Consider the following 19111-nt stretch of genomic DNA (forward strand, 5'->3'; position numbering starts at 1 on the left):
CAGGATTTATTTCCAGGAACTTATTTATTAACGCGGATCATGACGTTGATACTGATTGCATATATTTAGATTTTGCCAAAGCATTTGACTCCGTCTCACACGACCTACTTATATTCAAGCTTAATCAACTTAACATAGACCCCAGTGTACTTGCATGGATTAAGGAATGTCTCTCTAACCGTAGCCAGTATGTGACAGCTAATGACTTTTGTTCACCTAATTCCCCCGTAACATCCGGTGTTCCGCAAGGGTCCGTTTTGGGCCCTCTACTTTTCTTGATTTATATTAATGATCTTCCTACTTGCCTTTCTTTCTCAACTGTCCGACTGTTTGCAGATGACTGTGTAATTTACCAGAAAATTACTAACCATGCTGATTATACCAATCTGCAAAACGATCTAGATAGGGTGTTTGAATGGTGCAATCAATGGCTCATGACACTTAACCCAACTAAATGTAAAAGCATGCGAGTTTCTCGCCACGCTACCACTCATTGTCCGCGTACTTACTCCCTCAATAATATTCCATTACCATCTGTTTACACTTATAAATACCTTGGTGTTCACATTTCTTCTAACCTCTCGTGGAATACCCATGTCGAATATGTAGCTAACAACGCGAATCGCATGCTTGGCTATCTGCGTCGAAATTGTTTTGATGCCCCATCGTCCCTGAAGTTAACACTTTACAAAACCCTGGTGCGTTCTAAGTTAGAGTACGCATGCGCTATATGGGATCCTACTCAGACCACCCTCATTCAAACTCTTGAAGCTATTCAAAATCGCGCAGCACGTTTCATCTTATCGAATTATTCACGTCATTCCAGTGTCACGTCTATGAAGAAAACCCTAAACTTGCCTGACCTTTCGTTGCGTCGAAAGTCATCTCGCCTTAATCTTTTTCACAAAATCTATTATTATAACAACGATTTAAAGGACATCCTGCTTCATCCACCTCATTATATTTCTTCAAGGACCGATCATCGCTTCAAGGTTGGTCTACCGTCTTGTCGCACAAAATTGTGTAATGACTCTTTGTTCCTAGGACAAGCGTCGCATGGAACCACCTTCCCTCCACAATCGCAAGCATAACTGATGATCACGAGTTCAAGATCGCTTTACAAAATGCCTTGTATTATTTTTGTTAGTTGCGCGTCTTGTCATTTTCTCCCCACTCCTTTCTGTAGTGCCTTCGGGCCCTGAAAGTATTTTCAATAAATAAATTAATAAATTCGATTATGAGGCACCCCGTAGTGGTGGTCTCCGTGTTATTTCCATCCCCTCGCTTTTTTAACGTGAACCCAATGCACAGTACACGGCCGTGTTACAGCGAAGCTGGTAGCCTCTAGTTGGTAGACCTCACATGTTTCGTTGCGTGCTGTTTCAAACAACGCCAGCTGGAAAAAGGCGTTTGTGTTTGAACTACCGCGTAACAGGATTTTGTTTTCTCGCATATTCAAATTACAATCCGATGCTATCATGTCTGCAGGTTGTATGTTAGTCGTACTTTACAAATTCTTTGACGCATTTTACTTTGAGAAATTCGATTTCTTCAATAACGCCCTTGCGCTAGACGGAGGGCCTACAAGAATGTGCATGTAGGATGTGCTAATGGTGCCGACACCTAGCGGACGCGGCCACTAAGACAGACTTGAAACGGCAGCCGGAAAAGGGCTTTGTCATTCTATTTTCCGCGTAGCAGATTTATGTTTTCTCGTATATTCGAGTAACAATCCGAAGCTATCACGTCTGCAGCTTGTGTGTAAGTCGTACTTTACGCATTTTCTGGCGAAATTTACTTCAAAACATTAATTTGGCTCAATACGGCACTTGCGCTTGGCGGACGACCTAGAAGAATGAGGATGCATGCTGCACTCCCGCACACGTGCGCGTGCGCGTGACGTGCGTCACTCGTGGTGGTGCTAGTGTAACGTCCGCGCCAGCTCCGCTGTACACAAGGAGGTTTTGGAAAATGCTAGAGTGGCAGCCCCCACAGTTTCTTACAATCACCGCTGAAACCAGAGTTTGCCTACCCTCAAAGGAGAGCCGCGACTGCTAAAATCCGCTCACAGCTCATTTCACTTTAATCATTATTGTAAATGTTAGCCTAATTGGAACATAAGAGTTCGTGGTTTCTGGCTACAGCATTAACTGTGGCTGCGTATTGACATCATGGTGTGTCATAAAATTTCACAAAACCTTTATGCTTCCTTCTCAAACCGGTGACAAAAAGAAAGACGTCGAACAATATCTGTGCCGCAAAATTAACCATCCTAAATAGAACGGAGTAGGAAGAAAGCGCTTCGTATAATTCCGGCTATTCGTTAACGTTTTTTTTTTTTTGTGCCTATGGCAAGATGGCGGCGGTCCGGCTTCACTTTTGAGACGTCATCTCTACTCCAGCAATTTTCTTAAACCTCCTTGGCTGCACATCCGCAGGGTGGAATGAAGGCGGATAACTTTGCATTCCGCCCCCATCGAAAAGAAAAGAACGGGACAGAGCAAAAGATATAGTGGCCGGTATCTCGTCACACACGTGAACACGCGACCTAGCATGCTAACTTATCGTATGGACAAAAAAAAGTTCAGTGTCCGATAAAGGCAGCAGGTTGACGCTAACGCATGCGTCTTTTTTGGTATTATTATTGTTGCTGTTTTTTTTTTTTTTTTTTTTTGCGCGGGAAAGAATTGCGGCGTAAGTCTGAAGGAGGAGCTGCAGAGCGCGTCCTACCTGAGCAAAAGAAGATAAAAACACAGACCAAGCGGGTTAACAATGTAGTGAATGAGTTCTCGGTCACTCTATCATTTTTTTGTCCTGTCTGTTAATGATGTGCTTCGACATGCTGCATCTGTACTATGTTATGTCGATTAGCGAAAACAAATCACCTGTTAATGCACATGGTGTTCTTACCTTATTGTCTCCCGTTAGATCAGTTAGCAAGTCACAAAATGTACTTTTTTTAAGCTTGCGTTCATGTCATTCCTATTCTCCACTGTGCTACAACACCCAAATAAATCATTTAAAAATATTCATTCCAACTCTAACTATAGAGATGCCTCGAAGGGAATACCCATGGATGTACAAATCAGTTTTTGTTGAAATTAAAAAAGTAAAACATTAAAAAGTACGGTCTTCCTGCCCCTACGTGGACGCGGCCAGCGACTACTACGGACTTGCCACTGGGGGTCCCCACGTAGTTCCTCAGGACCAAATAAAGTTCATGTCTGCCTGTCAGTCACAATGGGCTAAAAAAATATCACTAAGAACAGGAGCTAAGCATGAGTCTATACAGACCTCCTGCTCTTAGTGAGTGATATTTTTTAGCCTATTGTGACTAATTTTTCACCACCTCAAATGTTTTAGTAATGCGAATGTGTGAGATATGCAGACGATTTTTTTAGTGCAAAGAAGGAAGTAAATCGGCTCTTAGCCCTTCTTGGCGAATGTTGCAATCCTTTAAAATTAATGAACTAAATTCCAGAAGATGGTGTGTTACGGTTTCTTTGTTTGAAGCTAAAACTCACTAAGAATCATGTATGCTGAGAGTATCATCCAAGTGCATGTAAACCCCTGTTACCTTATCATTCATCCCATTCGAAACTCGTTAAAAGAGCAATAGCTGGGCAGTGTTTCACCCGCCGCAGTGGCTCAGTCAGCTAAGGCGTTGCGCTGCTGAGCACGAGTTCGCGGGATCGAATCCCGGCCGCGGCGGTCGCATTTCGATGGAGGCGAAATGCAAAAACGCCCGTGTGCTTGCGTTCTAGTGCACGTTAAAGAACCCCAGGTGGTCAAAATTAATTCGGAGCCCTCCACTACGGCGTGCCTCATAATCAGAATTGGTTTTGGCACGTAAAACCCCAGAAAGAAAGGAAGGAAGGGCAGTGTTTCGATAACGCCCTGAAGAAACGCTGTTTTCATTCCAGGGCAGGAAGTTTCCAAAGGGAAGTGACACGACTTATGTCAGCAGGTTATCCTGACAGTGTTCTAGTATGTATAGCTGAGGGTAAGTTGAAAAAACAAACAAGAAAGGAAAGATGCTTTCAAAAAGGACATGGATTCCGCACTGTAGTAATTTCATACATTCACAATGCCTCTCACCGCCTAAAGAAGATAGGAAATTGTAGCAATGTCAGAGTGGTGCTTTCCGCCCCCCGAGAAGCTAGGGAAACTTTGCGCAATAACTAATCCTTTCTATAAAAAGAAAGAACCTTGCACTATCAAACATCGTGATCCTTTCGTAACATGTGTGTCTGGCGTGGTATATGCAGTTCCCTTATAGTCTGGTTCCAGATTAATTAGTCAACTTGGTAGGTGTCTGAATGAAAGACTTCTAGAACACAGGAAGAAGGTGGGGAATTAGCGTGATGGGAATCTTTCTGTGCATTGTCATGAGTGTGGAGTAACGAAAAAGAAGCCGTGTAAACCGTTGTTCAACATGAGTAGAACAGTAGCAAAAAATAAGAACCAGGAGGTTAGGGAGATAACTGAAGCAAATTGCAATAGAAAGGCGGGTGCGTCGTCTGTCAGCGCATCTTCTGTTTTTCTGTTGTCTAAAGAAACTAAGTTTCTGAGCATGGCCACCTGATGTCGGCGTTTCGATCTTGTGACGTCATGAAGAAAACTGTTCATATTGTCACGAGCGGCGATCCTGTGGTCGGTGCTTGGACGACGACGACGGCGTGGCTTTCTGGTGTGCACGCGCTCTCCTGAACGATTGCTGTAGCGTTGTGCGCCTTACCTTGTAAATATATCCATTGTATATATATATATATATATATATATATATATATATATATATATATATATATATATTATTACGATAGCATCGAAAGATGTTGAAGAGACGAGCCTCCGCGGGAAAGACGATGAAGTGTGTCTGTGCTCTTGGTGCGAGCGATTGTGGGCCTGGCTGTCTGGCTTCAGTGTAAATAGCCTGTAAATAGCCTCTTTCGTCTGTGTCCTTCCACACGTAACATTCTGGTGGAGGTGCGGGGTACAATACAACAATATATATATATATATATATATATATATATATATATATATATATATATATATATATATATATATATATATATATATATATATATATATATATATATATATTCTCCCCGTAACATCTTTGGTGGACGTGCGGGGTACGCTCGCTACAACACCGGGAACTGGATCTTCGCCGCGGATGGTGCGTTGCTGCCACCACAATGGCCGACCAAGCGACCCAGTGTGAGCAAGGCCCGTCACCGGTCATTCTCTTACACCCTCGTGACCCCAAGACATTCAACGGCACAAGCGGCGTGGACGTCGATGAATGGCTGGCAATGTATGAGCGCGTCAGCCGCACTAACAAGTGGGAGCCGACGATAATGCTTGCGAATCTCATCTTCTATTTGCGGGGCACCGCGCTACTCTGGTTCGAGACGCATGAGGCAGATCTGACAAGTTGGGACGTCTGTAAGCAGAAATTACGCGATCTATTTGGGAGACCTATCGGACGACAACTAGCGGCCAAGCAGGAGCTCGCAATTCGTGCTCAGACGTCCACAGAGCCGTACATCTCGTATATTCAGGACGTGTTGTCTCTGTGTCACAAGGTCGACAAGGACATGCCTGAAGCGGACAAAGTGGGCCACGTACTGAAAGGCATAGCCGATGACGCATTCAATCTGCTACTGTGTAAGAACTGCTCTACGGTGGAGTCGGTCATCGCTGAATGTCGTCGTATTGAGCTGGCCAAAAGTCAACATATCACTCACCGCTTCGACCGACTTCCCAATACGGCTGCCACGTCCTCATGCGAAGGTTTAGCCACGCTTCGGCAAGCGCAAGCTCCAGAAAACGTCACCAGGATCGTCCGTCGAGAACTCGAGGCCATGGGACCCGTTACCCCTCATGAAGGTATGCAAAGAAACAACCTCGCTCCAATTTCGCTAATTCAGGCAGTGGTTCGCCAAGAGGTCGCGAATATGGGCATTTTACCCACCTTTGATAACGGTCATGCTGCTACCAACCCGGTCGCCCCTGTCGTCGCTGCTGCAAGACCGAACACGACCTTCAGGCCACGTTATCGAAATCCAGCCGATTGGCGCACACCTGATGACCGGCCCATCTGCTTCACGTGCTCTAGGATTGGACACATCGCCCGCCATTGCCGCAGCCTCTGGCCCACGTCCTATCGCTTACATAGTGTGTGATGCACCCGGCGAACACTTACAATCGCCTGGACCGTGCACCATATGCCCCGTCGTTCCGTTCTGAGGCCTCAAGTGCTAAACGTCCTCCTAGGGAAAACCGGATCAGCCGTTCACCATCGCCCCAGCGCCGTCAGTCCCGCTCGCCCCAACCTCGCCGCTCTCGGTCTCCCTTTGACCGCCTCTCGGAAAACTAGCCAGTGCAGCCCCCGGAGGTGACGCTGCATGTACGACCCGGCCTGAAAATCCTCTGATTGTCCCTCATACCCGATGCAACCTTCTTGAATTTCTGGTTGATGGTGTGGCAGCTACCGCTCTTGTTGATACCGGCGCACAAATTTCTGTAATGAGCTCGAGCCTCCGGCGCCTCCTCCAGAAAGTCCTGACACCCGCGACTGCACCTACCGTCCGAGTAGCCGACGGGAGTACACCTGCCAGTACTTGGAATGTGCACTGCACGCATCACCATTTCTGGTCGCCACACATCTGTTCTTTTTGCTGTTCTAGAGCAGTGCCCCCATGACCTCATCTTGGGAATCGACTTTCTGTCCACACACGCTGCCCTTATCGACTGCTCCGCGGGCCTTCTCCGGCTAGAACTTCCATCGTGCTCCGACAGCGTCGATGCCGGCCCACCCCGCCTACGCTCCGTCGAGTTTCTTCGACTGCCTCCGCAAGCCGCAATATACGTCCAGCTTTCAGCCTTTCCGCCCCTATCCGACGGCGACTACGTTGTCTGCCCTATTCCTGAGGTCGCCATGACACGCAACGCCGCGCTCTCCTATACGGTGGTGGCAGTTACAAACAACGGCACCGCCTTTCCCATCCTCAATTTTGGCTACTCGACGCAAGTTCTTCCTCGCGGCATATCACTCGCTCATCTGACCCCATTGGCCGGCCACACGGTTTCTGCCCTGACCACGAAACCTCCACCGGATTTTTCACCATCGTCATCGCAGTCAGGTTCGTCCTGCGACCACTTCGCCCGCATGATATCAGGAGACCTCGCTCCAGCACAGTCCGCTGCCCTTCGCCGCGTGCTGGTTTCCTACCAGGATATCTTTGACTTTGGCGACCGTCCTTTGGGCCAGACTTCCGTCGTCAGCCATCGCATTCATACCGGCGATGCGAGTCCTATTCACCGACGGCCTTACCGTGTGTCAGCTCCGGAGCGTGCTGTCATCCAACAGGAAGTGGAGAAAATGCTGGGCGAAGGCATAATTGAACCCTCATGCAGTCCTTGGGCCTCTCCCGTCGTACTTGTGAAAAAGAGGGACAATAGCTGGAGATTCTGTGTATACTACCGCCACCTCAACCAGATTACCAAGAAGGATGTGTATCCTCTCCCGCGTATTGGTGACGCACTGGACTGCTTGCACGGCGCCAGATATTTCTCTTCCATCGATCTGCGCTCAGGATACTGGCAAATCCCTGTGGACGACCAAGACCGCGAGAAGACCGCATTCGTGATTCCTGATGGCCTCTATCAATTTAAAGTGATGCCTTTTGGCCTATGTAACGCCCCTTCTACTTTCGAGCGCATGATGGACTCTCTTCTTCGAGGCATCAAGTGGTCCATATGCCTTTGCTACCTGGACGATGTTATCGTTTTTTCGACTACGTTTGAATACCATCTCACTCGCCTGTCCACCATCCTTGATGTTTTTCGCCGTGCTCGTCTTCAGCTTAACTCGTCGAAATGTCGCTTTGGGCACCGTCAAATCTGCGTACTCGGCCACCTTGTTGACGCTGCAGGCGTGCAGCCAGACCCTGACAAAGTCTGCGCGGTTAGTCAGTTCCCTACTCCACGGTCGGCCAAGGACGTCCGCTGTTTTCTTGGCCTGTGCTCGTACTTCCGTCGTTTTGTCCAGAACTTCGTGGAAGTGGCCCGCCCTCTAACTGGCCTACTCAAGAAAGATGTCGTTTTCACTTGGGGTCGTGACCAAGCGGACGCCTTTTCATCGCTCGTTGCCATACTAACGAACCCACCTGTTCTAGCACATTTCGACCCGTCAGCCAGCACGGACGTTCGTACCGACGCCAGTGGTCACGGTATAGGCGCCGTCCTTGCACAACAGCAGCATGGCCTCCACCGCGTGGTCGCCTATGCGAGCCGCCTACTGTCGCCGTCGGAGCAAAATTACTCGATCACAGAACGCGAGTGCTTAGCTCTCGTCTGGGCCATCGCAAAATTCCGCCCGTACCTGTATGGCAGGCACTATTCAGTTATTACAGACCACCATGCGCTTTGCTGGCTTTCCTCACTCAAGGACCCCACTGGTCGCCTTGGCCGTTGGGCACTCCGCTTGCATTTTCTGTGTTCTACAAATCTGGATGGCTTCACCAAGACGCCGACTGCTTGTCACGATACCCGGTCGATCCCCCTGATACACTGGAAGATGAACCTGACACCTCCGTTCTGGCCATTACAGACTTCGTCCACATAGCTGACGAACAGTGCCGCGACTCTCTTTGCGGCCTATTATAGACGGTCTCAACTCACCACACCCTGACCCTTCCCTACGGATGTTTGTGCTCCACAACGACACCTTACACCGCTACAACGCCCAGCCTGACGGCGCGGAGCTCTTGCTTGTTGTTCCCGCGCATCTTCGCTTTACTGTTTTGCGCCAGCTTCACGATGCACCCACGGCCGGACACCTAGGCGTGTCACACACGTATGATCGCATTCGTAGGCGCTTCTTTTGGCCTGGTCTCTACCGTTCTGTGCGACAGTACGTTGCGGCTTGTGACCTCTGCCAGCGACGCAAGACTCCTGCCCTACTGCCTGCTGGCAGCCTTCAGTCCCTCGATATCCCTGATTAACCATTTTTCCGGGTGGGACTCGATCTTCTAGGGCCTTTTCCCATGACAACCACTGGCAATAGATGGGTTGCAGTCGCTACTGACTACGCAACGCGGTACGCTGTTACATGAGCACTTCCCACCAGCTGTGCTACTGATGTAGCCGATTTCCTTCTTCACAACGTCATCCTTCGCCACGGTGCACCTCGTCAGTTAATCATGGACTGCGGCCGCTGCTTCCTGTCTAAAGTAGTCGATGACATTCTTCGTTCTTGCTCGACTAATCACAAGTTCACCACTGCGTACCATCCAGACAAACGGCCTTACTGAACGCCTCAACCGTACTCTCACAGATATGCTTGGTATGTACGTGTCTGAGGACCACCGAGACTGGGACATTAACTTGCCTTTTGTGACCTTCGCCTACAACTCTTCTCGTCACGACACAGCTGGCTACTCACCTTTTTATCTACTATTTGGCTACGACCCACCATTGCCTATGGGCACCATAGTTCATCCTCACGCAGACACATCCTTTGCCTATGCTCGCGATGCTCTTGCCCGTGCTGACATCGCCCGTCAGGTTGCCCGCGATCGCTTGTCGGCTTCACAGGTTAATCGAAAATGTCTCCCCGTAACAATATTATACAATTTTGTGAATAAACGATCAGTTGGAAGTTAGCGCTTGTGTTGCTACACCACTCCCTGTCCTTGTTTGTGCGCGCTTGTCCGTGTTCTGCTTTGCTCGCTGGATGATTGGAATCTACTGGATGATTGGATTCAGCCTGTCGCTTGCGCTGAAGCGCACGCACAGACGGCCCAGCCGGCGTGCCATCCATGGCGAGACTGAGCGACCAAGCGCCGGCGAAGCAGCCGGTAAACCCTCGCCTAGTCACGTGGCATTGCAGCGGGGAGGCTCCGAGCGAACGCAGCTTCGACGCCTCTCCGCAGCGGATCACATGGCGGATCACACCTACCACACTTGCGCTCAGGCGGCTCGCGCTCCGGCGGCTCAAGGTCATGGCGACGTGATGAATTACCTTGCGAGACATTGCGTAGTAGAGCTTTCGCTCTCAAACATGATGGCGATGGTGATGAGAAAGTGTTCATATACAAGTCGACCACATATCGGTATCTATAAAGCCGCAACGGGTTCACTATGTGCATGCGCAGCTAAATGTGCTCCCACGGGACTGCAGTGTGTGTGTGTGTGTGTGTGTGTGTGTGTGTGTGTGTGTGTGTGTGTGTGTGTGTGTGTGTGTGTGTGTTGTGTGTGTGTGATTGCTGGTTCCTATCACTGCAGGCTGGTATGGCAACCGCAGCGAGGACAGCGTCTCGGCGCGCTTCGACGCCGTGCTGAAGCGCTACAACGTGGACCCCGACGCCTGCCTCAAGGTAGCCATGTGCTCCGTGGGGCGCCTCGGCGCCGATCGCGGCGACGGGGTGCAGAGCAAGCAGCGCCGCCAAGCCGGCCCTGTCGAGGTTCTCGACTCCATGCTCAGGTAATTTTGCCGTCACCACACAGTGTCTTCACGCTAGAGCACTGCACGGGCCGATTTTTTCATCCCGGGCCCGGCCCGGGCCCGTTTTTACGTTGGGCTGCCCGCCCGAGGCCGATCAAAAGATTTATGGCGAGACCCGAGCACGGCCCGGGCCCGGAAATAATCTACGTTACCCGCCCGGCCCGGCCCGCCACCCCTTTACCTTAGGCCCGAGCCCGGCCCGAGATCGAAAAAGATCACCAAGCGGCATTAAAAAAAATTAAATATAAAATGAAAGGAATTTATTCTTAAGCCATAAATACATGTCATATGCAATTATGAACATTTGAGCGGTCTGAACGCAAATACCAGAGCGCGAAGTAGTACGAATGACCCTGACGAATAGTATCGCCAGCAGTTTCCAACGGCGCGATCTTGATGCGGCCCAATCCACTTATATCGCAGCGCCGCCACAGTATTTTTCCACGTCGGGCGCCTCGCTGCAAAGCATGCGCCGCGCCAGCCGCTCGTCCCACTCAACCGTATTCTAGTACACTATAGCCGAAGCCATAGGTCGGCAGTGTGGGAGAACACTCACTCACACTCACTCACCATAATTTTTTCCAGGCCCCGCACTCACTCACGTTCACACTCACACTCACAGACACTCACTCGCACTCGCACTCATCTCCACTCACACTCACTGACACTCGCACTCGCACTCTCCTGCACTCACACTCATAGGCACTCACTCGCACTCGCACTCACCTGCACTCACAATCATTAAGTACTCACTCGCACTCACACTCACCTGCACTCACACTCACAGGCACTCACTCGCACTCGCACTCACCTGCACTCACACTCACTGGCACTCACTCGCACTCGCACTCTCCTACACTCACACTCACTGGCACTCACTCGCACTCGCACTCACCTGCACTCACAATCACTAAGTACTCACTCGCACTCACACTCACCTGCACTCACACTCACTGGCACTCACTCGCACTCGCACTCACCTGCGCTCACACTCACTGGCACTCATTCGCACTCACCTGCACTCACACTCACTGGCACTCACTCGCACTCGCACTCTCCTGCACTCACACTCACAGGCACTCACTCGCACTCGCACTCACCTGCACTCACAATCACTAAGTACTCACTCGCACTCACACTCACCTGCACTCACACTCACTGGCACTCACTCGCACTCGCACTCACCTGCGCTCACACTCACTGGCACTCATTCGCACTCACCTGCACTCACACTCACTGGCACTCACTCGCACTCGCACTCTCCTGCACTCACACTCATAGGCACTCACTCGCACTCGCACTCACCTGCACTCACAATCACTAAGTACTCACTCGCACTCACACTCACCTGCACTCACACTCACTGGCACTCACTCGCACTCGCACTCGCACTCACCTGCGCTCACACTCACTGGCACTCATTCGCACTCACCTGCACTCACACTCACTGGCACTCACTCGCACTCGCACTCACCTGCACTCACAATCACTAAGTACTCACTCGCACTCACACTCACCTGCACTCACACTCACAGGCACTCACTCGCACTCGCACTCACCTGCACTCACAATCACTAAGTACTCACTCGCACTCACACTCACCTGCACTCACACTCACAGGCACTCACTCGCACTCGCACTCACCTGCACTCACAATCACTAAGTACTCACTTGCACTCGCACTCTCCTGCACTCACACTCACAGGCACTCACTCGCACTCGCACTCACCTGCACTCACAATCACTAAGTACTCACTCGCACTCACACTCACCTGCACTCACACTCACTGGCACTCACTCGCACTCGCACTCACCTGCGCTCACACTCACTGGCACTCATTCGCACTCACCTGCACTCACACTCACTGGCACTCACTCGCACTCACCTGCACTCACACTCACTCGCACTCACCTGCACTCACACTCACTGGTACTCGCTCGCACTCACACTCACACTAACATTCACTGGCACTCACTCACACTCACCTCCACTCACACTCACTGGCACTCACTCGCACTCACCCCTTTGAAATGAGTGTGAGTGTGAGTGAGTGCACTCATGAGTCACTGTGCCATCTATACCGCTCAACATTCGTGTCTATTCATAACGAAGCTTTCAATTTAGCACCTGTTGCATCGGGAGTGCGCCAAGGCAGTGTTTTGGACCCAGGTTTATTTTTAATATACATAAAAGATTTGCCTTCCGGATTACATGGTAACATCCGTCTATTCGCTGACTATTGTATTGCGTACCGCGAAATTAATCAGTGATAATTGCCCTATACGAAATTCTGACTCTTCTTGGTGTCAGGATTGGCAGATGACTCTAAATGCCGAAAAATCTGTAACGCTAGCAGCAAGAAAGAAACAGATGTCTGAGTTTACTTACATTATTAACGACACACATCTCACTTGTGCATTTCAGCGTAAATATTTAGGTGTCACTTTAACATACGCTCTCCGATGGGAAAGCCATGTTAACAAAATAACCTCAAGTGGAAATCAATCTACATGCTGAGGCACTAAAGCGACTCATCTTTCTAAGAAGACACCTTCGTCTTGCGCCCCCGATAAAATTTGCTGGCCTACAAAATGCTTGTTCGAGCAGTGCTGGAGCACGCCAATAATGTTTGGTTTCCTTACACAAAAGAACTCATTGCAAGAATGGAAGGGGCGCAGAGGAAGGCAATAAGGTTATGTTTTAATAAATACAAATTAACGGATTCATTGACTAAATTATTAAAGAGAGCTGGTTTATTAACACTGCAAGGTAGAGCAAAACTAGCACTACTAAAGTTTTCATTTCAATTTATTCATGGTGACATAAACATTGACGTCAGACCCAAACTCTCTCTGTTCATATCTCTCTGTCATTGACATTAGATGTGTTCATGCTTGCCGCCCATGCTCGCTAAGCTCCCCTTCGGTCGGATTGAGCCAAGAAAGCGGGAAATAGAGGGAGAGATTGACTGTCCGTATACTTAGTCAACCACTTAACGCCGAAACACAAAAGTGAGAACAAAGCGGTATCTATCATTGCATCTTCGCTTTTTCTCCATGTATGCGGGCGTGCGTATCTGTTCCTCTGTGCTAACTTGGCTAGTCCCTCTTTCGCTCTGCCTGTTTATATAAAGAGCCTATACGTGTACGTTTAAGAGGGAAGCAGGAAGAAAATGAGGAGCCATTCCACCCTCTGAAGGCGGATGACCAGCGAAGCTGTAGCAAATCACAGGGTATTAAACGTCTTCACTCAGTGGAAGTCATGGCAAAATTTGCCAGTCATGATTTGAATATGTCTGCCATCAGCGCTGCAGCCCATACATATTCCCTGGTGTATTAAAGAAAATGTCGCAGTTTCGCCCGAAAGGCGAAGCTTCGATTGCGATAGAAAATTAGTAGAGAGCTATACGAAGCAAGGATAGTAGTTTAATGGGCCGTATAAACTTGTACACATTCGCCTACTAACTAAATAGACAAGCACGGTGTCACGCGTGAACAGGTAAACATGAACGCATCTGACTCGATGACCGCGGAAACTCGCTGTCAGAACGCTGGAGTAAGGAGGCGCAGCTATAGCCGCGAGCGAATTGACCATCGTGCCGCCTTTCGCTTCAAAGCGAACTAAACGTCGAAAACACGGCTCATACGAAGTTACCGGCTCTAGTTGAACATAGTTCACGTGGCAAATCGCTTTGAAGAGGAGGCGCGCGCGCGCCCTTTTTCCACGTCGCAGATCGCTTTCCAGATACAACACCCACGAGGCCGCCGCCGGAGCAAGACGACCCCCCAATGCCTGACGCGCGTTAGAAGCAGCGCGCTTCCGCCCCGCCTTTTCACTCGCGCGCGCGAGATTGAGCAGCAAGTGTCGGCTGACCCTCGCACACGCAGCGTATCGCCGGCACGCTGCGACGATTTTATCGTGTTTGGACTTTATACGGAACCTCACAACGACGTCCACGACCGCGGCAGAAGTTCTCTTGGAGTGTCCATATAATTGCTATCGCAATATAATATGTCCGCTCATCTCATTATACATTGTCTCACTCATGCCTGAACCTTGGATTATTACGACCTTAGTGAGTGGTTTCTATCTTGGCGTGCACAATCTGCTAGCGCGATAAGTCATCACCGCGAGTGAGCTTGTGCACACAATCATCTGGCCCGAAGCGCAGCCACAACCGGTCGTGAGCGCAGCGCATGGAAGGAGTAAATGGAGAAGGAAAGCTTCTCGTTCCTCCATGGTACAGCGTAATGCGCTGCTGCTAGGCGGCCGGTTGAGAACATGCGTGCAATCATGGATGGGCGCAGTGCCATATTTCAGCCTCGTGACCAATTAACTGGTCTTACCAATCATCGCTTTACCAATTCGCCTTTGAAGAATCAGCAAGTCGCCAACGCGCTTGCACCGCGCTGAAAGCATTAATTACATTGACTTAGGTAAGGAACACAATGGCATCCTTTGGTTTGAGGCGACTTCGGTCTTCCTGGACTTTTAAATTCTGTTCAAACAGCGCAAAATACGACGGAAGAAGAAAAGGGAAGTACACAAGAGTAGCACTGCTAGCTTCCAGCTGCGCCGGGGCAACAGGTTTTTCAGAGTCGAGACGCGCGAGGATAACTCGCTGCACACCACCAGAAAGTCCGAGCCCGGCCCGGGCCCGCGTCAAAATACCCGAGCCCGGCCCGGGCCCGGGTCAAAAAGCGCATGCCATGCCCGAACCCGGCCCGAGTCCGTGCAAAAACTGCCCCACCCGGCCCGGCCCGGACTTTCGGGTAAGCCCGAGCCCGTGCAGTGCTCTACTTCACGCACGGACACTATATAGCTTCACATACGCACATAAAAAACACAGCGATTCCGCACTTCCTGACATTGTGTCAAGCATTACTTACAGAGACATTACAAAGTTGTAGCTTCTCCGTAAACGTATCGCCCTTCGCGAAATACCCAATTGCTGAAGATATAGACGTCTGCATGTTAATCGCTTAGCATCTAGACGTTGTTTTATTTGTATTGCGATAGCAATTATACAGACACTCGAGGCACGTTTGCTCCGTCGGTGCCGCCGTCGTTGTGCTGTTGCGGTACCGACGCAATTGCGGTGGCCTGGACCCTGGAAGTTTAGGAGGTCTCCAAAGACGCGCAGTGCGTGTGGCTGCAAAAGCGGCGACGCCCAGTGCCTTTGCCGTCTCTGCCGTTGCCAGGGCAACGTTCTGTCTTCCGCTGCTGGCATTAGGGTTGTGCGCATACAGATATTACTGTTTCTGTTGAGCGGTGCATACACTGGCCTGCGGCCGTATTCTGAAACGTTCCACTTCGGCGAAATTTTTTTCGATTTCAGGTGCGCGCTGATTGGCTGGTCGATCAAAATTGAATGGCATCGGGCTCACCCATCCAATCAGCTCATCCAATTTTGCTAAAACAGCCAATCATCGCACGCCTGAAAGCGAAAAAAAATTCGCCGAAGTGGAGCGTTTCAGAATACGGCCCCTGAGCGGAGCAGACAATAAATGTCAAGCTAAATCTGTCTGATCTTTTCATTGAGCACTGACTAACGCCGACGGTGTTCCGTTGGTCTCGTCTGGTGCACCATCAAGGTACTACGCCGGCAACGCTGCTGCTGCCGGCATTCACACATCCGCCAGAGCGCTCTTCCGCAGCAGGAGTTGACTCGCGTGCTGCGTAGTACCAAGTCGCTTCCGCGTATTGTAAGAAAGCCGTACGAGAAGCTCGAGCTCAACGCTAAACGTTTCCATCGTTTTCACTGATTCGCCTATGGGCAAAACTGCCACTTCTTCGACAAATTCATCTATGTAAGACGAAAACATGCCTAACGCGTTGTGGTTGGACACAAAGACCCGAGTAGTCGTTGCCTGCGTTGTTGCTGCAATTCACGTCTCCAGTAACCCAGGTGTTCCATGAAAGTCACTACGTTTGCAGACCTAAAGCCATGGACGAGAGAGCATAGCGCAACACAAGTGAAGCCAAACATATATACCGGCCCAACAGGTGATCGTCAAGTCAGAGCGCGCAGTCGGTTTTTCTGCCCCCGCTCTGCAGGACGGCAGGGCAGCCGAACAAATGGGCATCGAATAAATTCTACCGGAAACAGACATTCCCGGCCAGTACGCTATGTCTCAGAGGTCACGTGTTGAGCCAATAGTGCGAGAGAACAAGCGGAGGGGATGGCTTCACGGAAAGCTCGCTTCTGCTGTCACACGCTCGCTAGCGTTGCACAGATAATTTTCAAAAACGTGCTGGTCCATCTGGTAACGCTTTGCAATATTCCAAAAGACGCTGGATAGCCAGCAACCTGCAACTACTTATCAGTCCTAACATAGATTCCTAGGAGGGATCGGTAGTTTCTTTTTCTTTCATTTTAATAGTGCGACGTTTCGCTGTAATACTGCAAACGTCTTGGTCGCGCCAAACGGAGAGCGAGGGAATATAGTAGAAGCAGACTGACAAAGCGCTCAAATAAACACCCAACATGAGCCTGTCGCAACCGAGTCTAACAGAACGCCTCTCAATTCCTAAAGCACCCCTCGTGACGAACGCAAGTCCTGTTGCGGCTACTACCAGCAGCGCTTAGTCATTTGTTGTATATTGCTTTTTAAGCACGAGCTCTCAGCTTGCGCATTGCCTACTTTCTGTTGAAAATGTCTTGCTACTCAGAGCATCAGTATGAGCGCAGGAACCGGACTAGCGAAAGCTAGTCACAGTGATTGTGACTAGTGTAAACTAATCCAATTTGAGCTTTTTCCATTCAGTTTTTATTTCAATACGAAAATGTACAATAAATAATTCTGTGGTCAATGGACAAAAACCTCGTAAATGATCTTAAGAGTATCCACTGACCATCACATTTGGCAGCTAGCAATACAGCTGTGTAAAAACCATGTGTGTACAATACCACGCTGTGATTCTTACTTGAAGAACAATTTTTAAAAAATTCACCGACGATTACGGTACTCTGTAACGCCAAATTTGAGTGCAACTCTATACCTGTTTTCATTTCGCGATAATTGGCTGGCGCGGACAATCCGTCTCGTGCGGCCTGTTGCAAACGGAGCGAAGCGTGGCTCGACTGCCTCGCTAATCGGGAGATCGCGAGAGGCAGCGCCTAGGTGGCGCGTGGGCGCGTTTCACAGCAGCCGACGCAGACAGACCTCCGCACATGCAGCGCTTTGTTTCCATATATGGTATCAGTGACGCGCTCGCTGCATGCCATATCGTTGATGTCATCGGTGAACAGACGACGCGCGCCACTCTGGCGCCATCTCGTAGCCATCGTCGCCACAGAGCCTGTCTTGCGTGGCACTACGCTTTTCTACTCACGCTGTCGCCATTGGCTCCTCCTCTGCTTTCCACCTCGCGCTCTCTTCGCTATCGCCCTCTTTCATCCTCCGCTGTGCTCATTCGCTCGGTTACGCCGAGGACGCCGACGCTCGCAGCAGGAACGGGCGTCTAAACAGCTGCGCTCTAAAATCTGCACGTTATGTGACCAAAATAAATTATTGCATGAACCCTCGCAAAACACGACCAACAAATCATAAAAGTAAAATTAACAATGTTGGGTCGACAACGTAGCACGTCCGAGATCTCGCGAACCTGACTGTCACGTGTATTTAGCAACGTTTCAGACGTAGTTATACTGAAGTGAACTGTATTGATTTTTTTTTCAGTTCCATTTTGAAAAAAAAAAAAGCTCTTTTGGTTCGTAAATGTTGAAAACAGGAACTGAATTTAGTTCTCTGAATAGTGGTGATTCATGTGTGATAGGCAGCAACTATCAGTCACCGTCACTCAAAGTATTAGTACAACGAGGGCATTGGACAGGGAAGTTTCTGATTGTCTTCACTGGATATCTGCACGCAGCTTGACGTTCATGGACGAGGTGTTGCTGAGCCGCAGCCTACGGAGCGCGCGCCAAGTGGGGGAGGCAGGCGGCGACTGCGACGCCTTCAACCACGGCGGCCGCTGTCCTTTCAACGCGGCTGCTTGGAGAGTCCTGCTGTCCACCATCAACCGGTCGCTAGCATAACGCGACACCGTTGTCGCCTTGCCTTACGACGTCAACCCTGGAGAGGAGATGCGCCCAATCCTGCGGCCTTTTGGCACCGACTGCCGAGCTGCCACGTGCTCGTCCGGGAAAGACAGTAGTTGACTGTCTCGTCACGTGCAGAAACAGAGTGCCAGCTGCTACAGTAAAGCACCGTTCGCTTAGTTGTACAGCTGACACGGAAAAAAACATAAATTGTGTGAGTAAAGTTTTCCACGCAAGTCAATAAGCTTTCCCGTGCCTTTCCTTTTTCTAATGCCCCCACTCCGGATGGTTGGACGAACGGCGTTCTCGCGCAGTAAACTGGAGAGGATAACAGGTAAGGAGGAGGAGAGTAGACGAAAGTTAAAGGAAGCGCAGGTGCGGGAGAGGAGATAGAGGGGCGCCTGATTGGTTGGCGCAGGCGACAGCAGCCACGGGCAGCGTGACGTTACCGAGATAACGTGCGATTAAGACACGCCTACCGTATCAAAATTTCTTTATTATTGTCGCCGATTTATACCAGGAAAGCCCTGTCCAGTCAAATTGTGCGCCT

General features: G+C 49.9%; 1 protein-coding gene across 1 annotated transcript in view; it reads left to right on the plus strand.

The window, feature by feature from the left end:
• The window catches only part of LOC119458498 (uncharacterized), a 37745-nt gene extending 19107 nt beyond the window's left edge, over positions 1-18638 (plus strand). The window contains exons 4-5 of the mRNA XM_049671636.1: positions 10297-10495; positions 18393-18638. Coding sequence (XP_049527593.1) covers positions 10297-10495; positions 18393-18558 — 365 coding nt within the window. The 3' untranslated portion in view covers positions 18559-18638. The remainder of the gene's footprint in view (positions 1-10296; positions 10496-18392) is intronic.
• The last annotated feature ends 473 nt before the right edge of the window (positions 18639-19111 follow it).

Source organism: Dermacentor silvarum, chromosome 7 (genome assembly GCF_013339745.2).
Source record: "Dermacentor silvarum isolate Dsil-2018 chromosome 7, BIME_Dsil_1.4, whole genome shotgun sequence".
Taxonomy (NCBI): Eukaryota; Metazoa; Arthropoda; class Arachnida; order Ixodida; family Ixodidae; genus Dermacentor; species Dermacentor silvarum.